The sequence below is a fragment of the Sphaeramia orbicularis genome, chromosome 17, assembly GCF_902148855.1.
Source record: "Sphaeramia orbicularis chromosome 17, fSphaOr1.1, whole genome shotgun sequence".
Classification (NCBI taxonomy): Eukaryota; Metazoa; Chordata; class Actinopteri; order Kurtiformes; family Apogonidae; genus Sphaeramia; species Sphaeramia orbicularis.
Window position 1 is genome coordinate 34,371,798 of NC_043973.1, and position 12,040 is coordinate 34,383,837.

Sequence of the window (12,040 nt, forward strand, 5' to 3'; positions counted from 1 at the left end):
TCACTTACTTCTTATTTCTTATAATTAGAATTAATCCAAAAGGACCCAAAGTTATTTTTGTACATATTAGATACTCTACATCTAACTGTTCCAAAGTGATTAATCATCCTTTATTACAATACGATCCTCTGTATTTCACATTTCCAACAAAATCTGGTATTTTCCTATACTGAATTTACTGATCATGTCAATGTTTATTATATTAAAGTAGAGAAAACTGAACAAAAAGTGACTTTTTCTGCAAAATATAGCAATAAATCAGAGTAAACACATTCATCTACAACCACTATCATATGTCAAAATACTTCAGTTTTATTAGTGAATTTATTTTGCAGAAAATCATGGTGTTTTCATGTTCATTAGTGGCTCTGAACATTCAAAGTGGTCATATCTGATGCTGTGGAAAAGTTGAGAAACTTCATTTTGCCTGAAATATTTAAATGTAATGACAGAATTAGTGGTTCAAGAGTTATTAAACATTTTAGAACAGGATTTGTTTTTGGTCGCCAGAAGCTCTTTATCTTTATTCTTCAAGTAATGAAAGAAAATAAAAACTAAATTAAAACTAGTCAGTGTAGTATTTAAAGAAAAGTAGCTTTAGGTGTAAATGTGTTACAATAGTGAATTTATATCTTTAATGCGTTTCTCAAAATGTTTAAAAAGATCTAATGTCAAAATGAAATTACATCCCATTTAAATAAAGGGGAAAATATGTGTGTGCAATAGTTTAGCTTGACTTTACCCACTTGTAAATTTTGTTCAACTTCACTGAGGAGTAGAAAACAGCCACAAGAAACACAACAGCACAGATCAACTTAAAGAGTTTTTATTCTTAAAAAAAAAAAGCACTGGTATTTTCATGTCAAGCAAACAATGGAACCATTTAATATTAGTACTGTTCCATATCACAAAATGAGTTATGAAAAGAATAATTAAACCACACAAATGATATTTTTGTAATAAATTAATCAGCATAATAAAAAGAAATAAAACATGCTTGTACTTCGGTGTTGCACAGGAAATATTGAAACTCCAATGCTCAAAATTTAAGACACCTGAGAATATAAATATCAAAACAGCTTGTTGCAGCAATTATTTAGTTCCACCTCCTATTTACCTTAACTAAAGCTCTGATAAGAGGATTTAAAAATTACATTAATTTAAAAATTAGGCATCAATTTAAAAAACATCCGTTTCTGTACAGTGTGCATATCTGAATTAGTGTGGTGACGAGAGAAATTACTGCTCTTTTTTTTTTCTCCCTCAGCGAGGCAGTGCAGCAAAACTTAAATCCAAAATGGATAATGCTCATCTGTCATCAAAGCCACATTCAGTGATATGAACAAATCAATTTGGACTGAGCTCTTACAGTTGAAAACTGCAGTGAAATGACAACTTGCAGGTATTTTCGCTTTATGTTTCAACACCCCTTTTTTTTTCAGCCTCTGCTCCAGTCAGACATAAACCTGTCTTTCTTTTGGGCTGGAAACGACAGAGGCTGTGTAAAGAAAATTTTATCCAGTAGATTCATTTACCGCTGCCCTTTCACAATAATATTAATAGTAACACGACTACACGAAGGCAGGGAAAGGGAATTCTGCTGCTACACAGGTAGTAGTGATGTTGCATATATAAGGACAAGGATACATTAACAAAGCATCTAGGTACAGTTGATAAAAACTCACTTCTGAAATCCAAGGCTCAATGGCTTTATGGGAGTTTCTGAACAAGACAGGTTGGATGGATTTTGTAAAGACACCGCAAAAAAAAAAAAAAAAAAAAAAGAAAAGAAAAATCGCTGAGGTATGTTCTTATTGTGAGAATATAGCTTTGAAACCTGGAAAGACTCACTGTGAGAAGAGATAGTTTATATATTTCTGCTTAAAACTGAAAAAAATGAGTATGTTGTGTGTGTTCCTGTGATAAAACAGTCCATGTGTTCGAGGCTACTGCCAGCAGCAACCGACTGTCAACAGAATGAAGCTCCGCAAGAGAAATGAGTACGAGTTTCCAACCATCGCAGTGAAGAAAAACTGACCAACAGATAAATGGCAGGTGAAGATGGAAGTGACATAAATGGGAAAGACGATTGCAGTCGATCTGTCCTGTGTAGGAGTGGATGAAACATTGTCTAATAGTAAGCTAATTCAACAACAACAAGATGGCATTGATGAGTAAGCAAAGACTGAAAAAAGAATCAAAACCAAAACCCAGTTCTTAGATCATGCTTTCTAAAGCACTTTGACAAAAGGCAGTTTTAGAAACCATTGGTTTAACACAAAGTTCCACAGTGCTTGCTCCTAGAGCACAGTAACAGTGCAAGCCATTACACCATTTAGCCAATTACACCTGTAAGAAAAAAGTGCTGTATTGCATAATGAGTATCTGTCAGGAGCCCCCAGCAGGGCGGCTATACCTACACACTGGTCAAACTGTAAACATGGTGCAGAGTAGTTATGACATAGTTTAAGGCTTTCTGAGTTTCCTGAAGAAGTGTTGTTCACTGAGATAAGGAAGACGTCCATGAGCTGGACAAACAGTGTGGGAACACGAGACAAAAAAACCAAACTCAACCTCTTTACAGTCAGACCTGGACATTGATCGCATTTCTTTGATTGATTTAAATTTGTGATCGTTTTTGGATGGAGGGGGAAAGTAGAGGCAACAACTACGGAAAAGCATCCAATATTTGTGAAAGTCAGAATATTTCAAGACAAATGGAAGTATGAGAAGAAACAAAGCTGCTGTTCGCATTTCATGAATAGGTTTTCTTCCCTGTCCCTTATTTCACACATTTGTATTAAAATTTTCACATCAAATTACACATATTCTTGAAATATTATGACTTTTGCCTCCAAAAAGTATTAATTTAGTCTCAGAATACAACACCTATTCTTTTCTCTTATGAGTTTGTTTTTTTCACCTAATACTCCAATTTTTAAAAATACAGATAATGGAATTTTTTAAAAAGTAGTATGGACAGAAATATTTAGATACCAGTTTGCTTTAAGGTACACTTTTCAGCAGTGTAAATATTAGAAATCCAATAATATTAATACTGGCTGTATTCCATTAAGTCCTGCCCTGATTTTGTTCAACAGACCATTTTCAACAGCCAACTTCTTTGTCTTGTTACAACAGGAAAAGCACAGGTTTCACAAGTTAGATTATTCTGATGCATCTAAATGGAATGCAGCCATTGTTAATATTGTCAATTACACCTGTTGGTTTTGTGCCTCAACAAGTCAAACATCTATGATGAAGAAAAGGCTATTTCATGTTCAAATGAAACACAGACATCAGTAAAGTTTTCTGCACCTGCGCTTTTCTTTGCAGGTGCAACGTACAGGTCAACTGGTATAGGAACGGGGATTTTCTATTTCCACGCATAAATGGTAGTAACGATAAACCTTTTTCTTTTTTTGTGAGAAGAAAACGCTGCCAATACACTATGTATGAACGCTACATGTAAGACTGTGCAGCTGAAACTCAAACTGTGTAAAGAAACACCTAACGCATTCACCTGATCCTGATACGTGCGCTGCTGTTTGGCAGACGCACCTGATGAGTGGGGTGAACGCTTTTACACTGAAGGCAGCAGGCTGAAAAATCAAGCTCAACTCAAACCTTTTCCCACGAAAATTTTTGATACCATCGCATACACACTATTCCCAGTTCTGTCACTAACAAAAACTTAAAAGTCAAAAACATACACACTCACAGGCAAAGCCGTCCTATCAAGCGTATACAGTTACCCCTAATATAAGGACTACTATTCATCACGTGTATTAATTCTGCTGCTAGAAGCATTACGATTTCTCTACATTAAAAGCTTAAAGCTTATGTACATTTGCATCAGTGTTACACACAATACTACTGTGTATTATGTGTGAGGATGATAACTGGTCTAGAATTATGGTGGCGCGCAAACAGCTCTACAGTGAAGTTTGATCCACTTTTCTGGCAAAAAGTAACATTTGATCTATACTTAAAATTGGTTATATAAGAAAAATAGACAAAAGTTGCTCCAATAAGTACTACTGCAATAAAAAAATGAAGGAATGTGTCACCACTAAAACTTAATACATCAGCAAAGTAAAAAAAAAAAAAAAAAAAAAAAAAAAAAAAAGCTAAAAAGCTTCTAGTCACTGCCTCACTACCTATCATCACAAAATTGTGCTACTCATGGTAAATAAAGGGTACTGAAGGGCACAACAACAAACTACAAATTAACCACAAGAAAACAGTGAGGTTTTGGCTGATGATGGATGTGCAGATTTTTTTTTTTTGTACAGAAAATGTGATAAATCCCTGCAAATTGTGAAAGTGTTTCTGCTGGAGATAAAGGTTTTGCTATGTTCAGGGTTGGGTTTATTTTATTGAAATCTGCTTAATGATTCCATTTCTTATCAAATCCTGACATGGAATTAAAAGAAAATACAAAACAAAAAGTCATTTTTAGTTTAGTACATTTAACCTGCCATAAACATGATTGATGAGGTATTCTGTGATTTCTTTTTGGTTACAAAGTTAAAAAAAAAAAAGAAAGAAAAAAGAAAAAGCTGTTTTGAGAGATTAGTATTGTTGTATTTTGTTGTACGTCAGCAGGTACAACCGCCATGATTCATCTTGTAGATTTGCATTGATATGATCTGGATTTTTAAGATATAAAATGAGCAGATTGATCAAAAACAGTGGAATTTAGTTATTTCATCTTTACTAAGTTTCACTGTTTAATTTTCAAACACTGTCACAAAGTTGCATCAATTGACACCACAATTTCCCATTATTTTTTGTGCAGTGTTTCCATTTCACTGCATCAATGTCTTTTTTCCTTAAGAAATGCCACAATTTTAGCCACTAGTTCCAGTTTATCACATTGGTATTAAAACTACATGTTTAAATAACTAGAATGAAAATGCAGTTGGTCCAAGCTTTCAGGAAGTGATAAGTGGAATCTAAAAGCACTTTTCTAAGGTCATCTGCAGTTCGTGCATATTAGGAACAGATTCCAATAACCAACCCTTGGTGTGTTGATTATAGTGGTCACATGAATCATCTGTACAGAGATGAAGCCCACATCCAGCTGAGTGTGTTGGTTTGTGTATGTGTTTCTATGTGCACATTTTTGACTACAACACCGCAAGGCTAAATCCTAAAAAGTGGATCTGATTGTAGCTGGTTAACTTGAAACCGCGATAACTATCTGTGCTCCTGCCGGCCCCAGTACACAAAAACACATCTCCCGACTGGAGCTGTCCTAGTGCTGGGCAGCGGAGCCGGAGTAGGGGGAGGAGGACGTGGAGCCCTTGTTGCGTCCCAACATGGAGGGCTGGAAGTCGGGATGACGGCGGGCGTGCTTGATTAGGTGGTCGCTGCGCATGAAACGCTTGTCACACAGAGGGCACAGGAAGCGCTTCTCTCCGGTGTGGGTACGGGTGTGGCGCGCCAGCTCATCAGAGCGGGCAAACTTCTTCTCACAGTCAGGCCAAGTGCACGGGAATGGCCTTTCACCTGTAACACAGAGGCAGAGTGAGAAGAATTAGGATTTACAGAAAAATAAAGTCACCTCAGATACATTACCAATGTTAGTTAACAGTTTTTTGAAGTTTCAACACTTAAATTTAAGGCTTTTAACTCATTACGATGCAAAATCTAGGGCCTAGCTAGTTCTGTCCTGGACACGAAGATGGACAAAGCTGGAGATTCTCCCAATGTGAACACAGAACAATAGTGAGAGGTTTTTAATCAGTAGAATCATGATTTAGATCCTTTTGATCATCATTGTGTTACATTGTCACTCCAGAAACCCCCAGTTTGGACTGATGATTATTGGTTTCACATTGGTCTAATAGTTTTGTTAAAGCATAATCAATTAAAAAAAGCTTCAGAGCATATTTAAAAACAAAATGGCAATTGTTGCAAGTTTATAAAAGTGATATTAACATCATAAACCGATCAAGTTAAGACTTTCAAAATTACACTGGAGTAAAATCCATAAAAAACCTAGTAGAACAACAGTTCAGCATGCACTGTTGCAACAACTGCAATTTGATGATTACACCTGACAAATTAGCACATAAAATCATTTTATTTTGTAAACTGTGTAAGTGCTCCAACCCCAAAGCTCATTCACTTTACACGTACATTAAACAAAAGCCTGAAACTGACAAAAAAGGGAAGTAATTGAAGTAAAACTAGGATACGTCTTCAAACTCATTTAATCGTGTAAATACAGTTTCATACCTTCTGTGCACTAACTGCTGTGGCATGCTTGGGTTTTTCTTCACTTCTGCCTCATACCTCAAACAACAGATAAGCACAGAGACTAGCTGTGTCAACAATGAAGCCATTTCATTTGCTGTTATTTTAATAAAATGGCCTCCTGCTTATTCAGATGATCTTAAAAAGCTAACAGAAAACTAATCTAATAGCTGCATTTATAAAGAACTGGTTTTGTTGGACAAATCTCAACCACCTGTAATTTTACAGAATCAGTATGATCAGAAAAAAATGGCTTTCTATAACGTGACAAACCATATCTAGGATTACCAGACACCAGATTAGTTTTACTAAGCTACTGGCAGCCTTAATCTCTTACAGGGAACATGAGTTGGGACTCGTATGCGTGGAGGATGCTCGGTGGTGCCATTTTTAAGATCACAAAGCCAGGCCACGTTGTTGTTGCAGAACTCTCTGTGGGCGTTCCCACTCGAGTCGTTTCCTGCCCTTAATCCGTTTGCGCCTGCTCAATGACCCTGAACGCACCGATTCTCCTCATTTTGCGCAAAACCAAAATAAATCACATGCGTATTTTCACCTCTACAGTTGAGTTGTGGATTTCATTTTGAGGGGTCTGGGGTATTCCCAGCCTACACCAGATTTCTACTGAGAAATTACATGATTTATATGTTAACTTTTTGTCCACTTTGAGGTATATTTAGTCTGAAAAGTTTTGTCATGAGTGGTTTTAGGCAGAGGAGGTGAATCCTCTGAGAGTTATTTAGACTTTAATAAGTCAGTGGGCGACATAAGGGGATGTGGTGGCACAAATAAAGCCCACAGCCAACACATCAAAAACGATGGCTGCCACTAAAAACAATACTCAACGAACGGCCGGCAGTAAACTCTCTTCTCGGCGTTAAGGTTTCGTCTTACGTTCATTTCATATGCAAATCCGGTGCAGAGGAAGACCTTCGTCACCGATTTTAACGTCCAGCCCAGTTCTTTGTTAGTTTACTTCTTTGTGAGAGTCACTGAGGAGGAGTTTTTCTGTCTTTACCCCTTTGTTTGCCCACATTTTAGCACTCAGTCGGTGGTAAATGGGGGGAAAATAGCCGTGACTTTAAATCCAAAGTAAAGCAGAACACAACACTTTCCATATTAACCAACACAGACAAACTTTGACCTAAAAGTTGATGTAAACAGGCAGGCTGTTTTTGTGTCTCCGTACCTGTGTGTGTCCGGATGTGTGCCTTCAGGTGGGACGATTTCCCATAAACTCTGTCGCATCCGTCAAAAGTGCACTGATGTCGCTTCACCGGGGACCGGGGGGCCCCCACGCCGCCGCCTCCTCCCACCCCCCTCGGCTGCTGCTGCTGTCCGGGGATCGGGGTGGCGGAGGGGGTCATGGTAGGGGTGGTCGGGTCGGACAACGTGGTGTAACCGCTCTCCCCACCACACGAGGAATTGCTGCTTTCCGAGTAGGCCGACATGGGGCGGAACTTGCCGTGCAGGTCGGTGAGGATCCCGGCCACCGCCATCATGTTGGCCCCCTCCAGCCTCAGAGTCTCGCGCACTTCCCTGTCCTCGCTCGACCCATCCGGCTCCCCGGGGAGAAGGCCCACCATGGCGGACTGGCCGGCGGGGGCCACCGGCGTGGGTCTGTGCAGTACGGGACCACTGGATATCGACACCAAACACTCGGCGGCGAAATAATCGGAGGAGGCGGTCAACGACATGGTTCTCTGTTCGGCTTTAGTCGAGAAAAAAAGCAGGAGAGGATCCGCAGGAGGGGCTAACGGCAGACTGAGCTCGAGCCCGTTTTCATCAAACTCAACCAACCAACCGTTCCCACTTCAGTCTGCTTACCCCCATACAGTGGACCCGGAGCCAGGAAAACGTCAAGAAAACCAAATAAAAGGCACAAATGATGATATTTATGCGCTAAAAGTGTGCCAGTGTCTCCTGCCCCACATGCGTGCCCCTCTGTGTCTGACGGTTCATTGTGTCTGAGCTCCGGAGAAGCCGGTCAAACCTACGCCCCCTGGTCCGGACTAACGCTGCGTTCACGTCTCAAGCGTTAATAGGAAGTTAAAGCTTTCACGTGTTAAAACTTTAAAAAACCCGCAACATATCGTGTAGTTTAGTCTTTATTTTTGCAGATTTTATAATTTAGTATATTTTACGTCCTCTATCACTACATGAAAGTGAAATTATTAGGAGCAAATAAAGATGTCTCACAGCAGTCAACACAAAAGAGAAGTCGAACTGCTTTCCGTGTGCCTCTGTTTATCTCTATTGTACATACTTCTTGCTGTTTCTAGTTTCTAAATGTTATCATGCTAAGCACACAAATTCCATGGACTAAATTCTATCTAAAGTACGCGAGTGACGTTTTCTTTCCAATGTAGGCCTCGAATCCCATTTTGTCTTTGTCTGTGAACGCATCATAAGCCAGCAGCACTCATGACTGACGTCGCGGCACGGGCGTGGACCGGCGGCGGGTGCATGGTGGGAAGTAGGAGGCAGGCATCCTGGGTAATGATGGGGAAGGAGCTGCGGATGGGAGGCCTGCGGGCCAGTCTGGTGTGAGCCGAACCAGAGGCTGGAAGAACGTGGCTGGACGAGTGGAGGACATTTTATTCCACATCCACGGGTAAAAATAGTCAAAAAAACGACCCCCCCCCCCCCCCCCATCTATACTTTTTCCATGTGTATGACAGTCACAGACAGACACTAGATGTCTCTGTTCTCTTATCCCAACCTCCATCAACTGCAGTTAGTAGAAGAGTTTCTGAAACAACTTTAATCACATTAACTCAAACTGTTTACTGTTAGGCCTATGGATATTAGCAGACTGTGTTTGTGTGTACACTGAAGTGAGAAAAGGATATAAAGGCTCTAGATAGGGCTCTCAAACTCATTTTTTTTCAGGTTCCACATTCAGACCAATTTAATCCCAAGTGGGCCCAGAACACCGCACCAGTAAAATACTAACATAATAACCTAAAGATAATGACAACTGCAATTTTTTGTCTTTGATTTAGTGCAAAACAACCCCATTAAATTACGAAAATACTTACTTTTATAAACTATCCAAACAAAAAAGATGGGAATAACCTGAAAAAACTGAAATTTCTTTGGAAAAATATGTGCAATTTTAACAACACTATGCCTCAGCATCTCATTTGTTCGTGTGCATTATAGATCGGACCTACAAAGACACTAAACACTGAGGAACAGACAGAAAATAGCTACCTCCACCGGGAGCTATTGTGATCACTTTGCTTTGTTTGTTTCTTTGTTTGTTTGTTTTCATCTTTAGTGTAAAACTCTTCCACCCGTCTTTCCCAAATCTTCCCCACAGATAGGCCTAGGCCCTGGGACCAACCCAGTACATTTTGGTCCCAGTAGGCCAAAGTTCAAGGTCACAGCAAGGTCACAACATCTACAATTTTCCTATCTGTCATCATTGAGACATTTTCCAAAATTCATCCAAAATTCCAAACGACTCCGATTCTCCTCCAATTGGATCCACCTGTAGCTTAGAACAATCTCTTGTATCTGGAACTAAATTGTCCACATCCACTGTGGAATGTGGACTCTGTGGACATTTCCATTGAACATTGAAAATCCCATTTACCACACATTTAAAATTAGAACTCAACTAATATTGATGTGAATTAAATCTAATTGGACAGACACATGACTGGTACCAAGATTCAACTGTTTCTGCTGTATGGGACAACCTGGAAACTGTTGAATTTAAACAGAAACAGTCGATCCACACATGCACACTGTTTAGGGTGAAGGAGGAGCTCTGAGTTGTGAACACTTGTTAAAATTGTGCTTAATTTTCTTTAGACATTTCAGGTTGTTCATATTTGTTCAGGTTATTCACATTTTATTGTTACAGGACAATTTGGAAATGTCAGTATTTTCTGCAGTAACACAAAGACAAAAATTGGAAGTAGTCATTGTTTATAGGCATAGTGTAATGTTATTTGTTTCACATCAAACCAAGAAGAAAATACGGAGTCATTATTTTTTGTAGGTTATCATGTTATTATTTGACTGTAGATCATATTGGTGTGTATGTGGAACCTGAACTAAAATGAGTTCCACAGCCTGGACTCTGGAATTTTTGCACTTTGCAAATTCATCCCACGGGCTGGACTGGAACCTTTGGTGGGCGCATGTTTGAGACCCCTGCACTACAACTAGCAGTAACTCTATCTATCTATCTATCTATCTATCTATCTATCTATCTATCTATCTATCTATCTATCTATCTATCTATCTATCTATCTATCTATCTATCTATCTATCTATCTATCTATCTATCTGTCTGTCTGTCTGTCTGTCTGTCTGTCTGTCTGTCTGTCTGTCTGTCTGTCTGTCTGTCTGTCTGTCTGTCTGTCTTTAATCGCATACATCATGATTTATTTGTTGACTTGAATCTATAAAGAAGCCACTTAGTAAAAAATGAGACAAATTAAGTGTAATAAAAAGCAGAATATCTGTTTAACTGTGTAGAAAGTTGCAAACACTTGAAGTATTCAAGTAAATTACAAATGGCACTTATTTGTACTTCAGTTTATGTACTTATTTGTTTGGTTATTTATGTGCTTATTTCACTGTTGTGTAGCTTAATCCATAATATTACATCCTAATATACTGGTTGATGTTGTCTTTTTTATGTTGATGATATGAATCTGGAAAGAAAGAGTAGCAATTAAAGTTATGAACCTATATAGAAATGTAATACATGGCATAAATAACAGTTTTACACATACATTGGCCTTTTTATGGGTATGTAGAGTATATAGATTCATATAGATGTTTACATCATAATGATTTAATATATAACATAATAATAATGTTTTTAACTATTTAATTTCATTTTTTTGTAAATTAACTATGTTTTCTCTGTTTTTTTAGATAAATGATCTCGCTATATTATCTTTTATGTATTTTAAGTGCCTTTTAATTGAGATTGTGTGGCTCAGCTCTGATAGGAGTCCAAGACAAATCAAATTCCCCTTCACTGTGGGACACAAAGTAAATCTTGAATTTCAATTATGCCCCTAAATCAGGAGTATTATTGCTATGTGCAGTATACGATATAGTTTGTCAAATGTACCATAGGAAAAAAAATTGTACATGTGAAGTTCTTACAGTTTTATACTATGCTGTACTTCTACACATCTTCTATATATTTTAATTTCAAATGTAGATATATTTCATACATGGAAATTAAACCCTTTCATTCATGCATGAATTATGAGAACTTTAGTCAAGATTTTTTTCTTGAGTGTTTTTATTCCTCTTTAGGCAAGAAAAGAAGACAATGAGATTGATTCTTTTTTTTTTTTTTTTTTAATTAACCTGTTTTTCATAGAGTTACTTAAAATGTCCACTCATTTGGACACCATGTGTTTAATTTTCTAAGCAAAGAAACATGTATTTAAAACCCATAATCAGAAAGTGATAAACTGTGTGAAAACTATGAAACAAAAGTATTTTTAATGCAGCTAATCTGATGTTTTCTCACCTTTTAACATAATCTAATACTAGTTCTTACTCATTTCATGGAGATAATAATAATAAAAAAAAAAGAACTTTGGTTTAAGAAAACCGTTAATTACAGTCTAATAACAATTAGCAATTCATTTACACTCAGTCAAGTTAGTGCAGATCAGGTTTATTAAGAGCATAAAGTTACAGTAATGGTCTGAATGTCAGTGTATGGGATGATGCAGAAGTGTCCGCTGTGTTGGCTGATATGGAACTAAAACAACAAAACCCATAAATATAC

General features: G+C 37.8%; 1 protein-coding gene across 1 annotated transcript; it reads right to left on the reverse strand.

Annotated features, from left to right (window-relative positions):
- Nucleotides 1-1,262: 1,262 nt before the first annotated feature.
- On the reverse strand, nucleotides 1,263-8,248 carry LOC115437068 (Krueppel-like factor 9). The gene is made up of 2 exons (XM_030160153.1): nucleotides 7,454-8,248; nucleotides 1,263-5,514 (listed from the first exon to the last, which is right to left on the reverse strand). The coding sequence occupies exons 1-2, from the start codon at nucleotides 7,959-7,961 to the stop codon at nucleotides 5,261-5,263; spliced, it is 762 nt and encodes a 253-aa protein (XP_030016013.1). The 5' UTR covers nucleotides 7,962-8,248; the 3' UTR covers nucleotides 1,263-5,260.
- Nucleotides 8,249-12,040: the final 3,792 nt, after the last annotated feature.

Coding starts and splice junctions, on each gene's coding strand:
- LOC115437068 (XM_030160153.1), bottom strand. CDS start 7,961: ATGTCGTTGACCGCCTCCTCCGATTATTTCGCCGCCGAGTGTTTGGTG. Junction 5,515..7,453: donor ACACATCCGGACACACACAG/GTACGGAGACAC, acceptor TCTGTGTTACAG/GTGAAAGGCCATTCCCGTGC.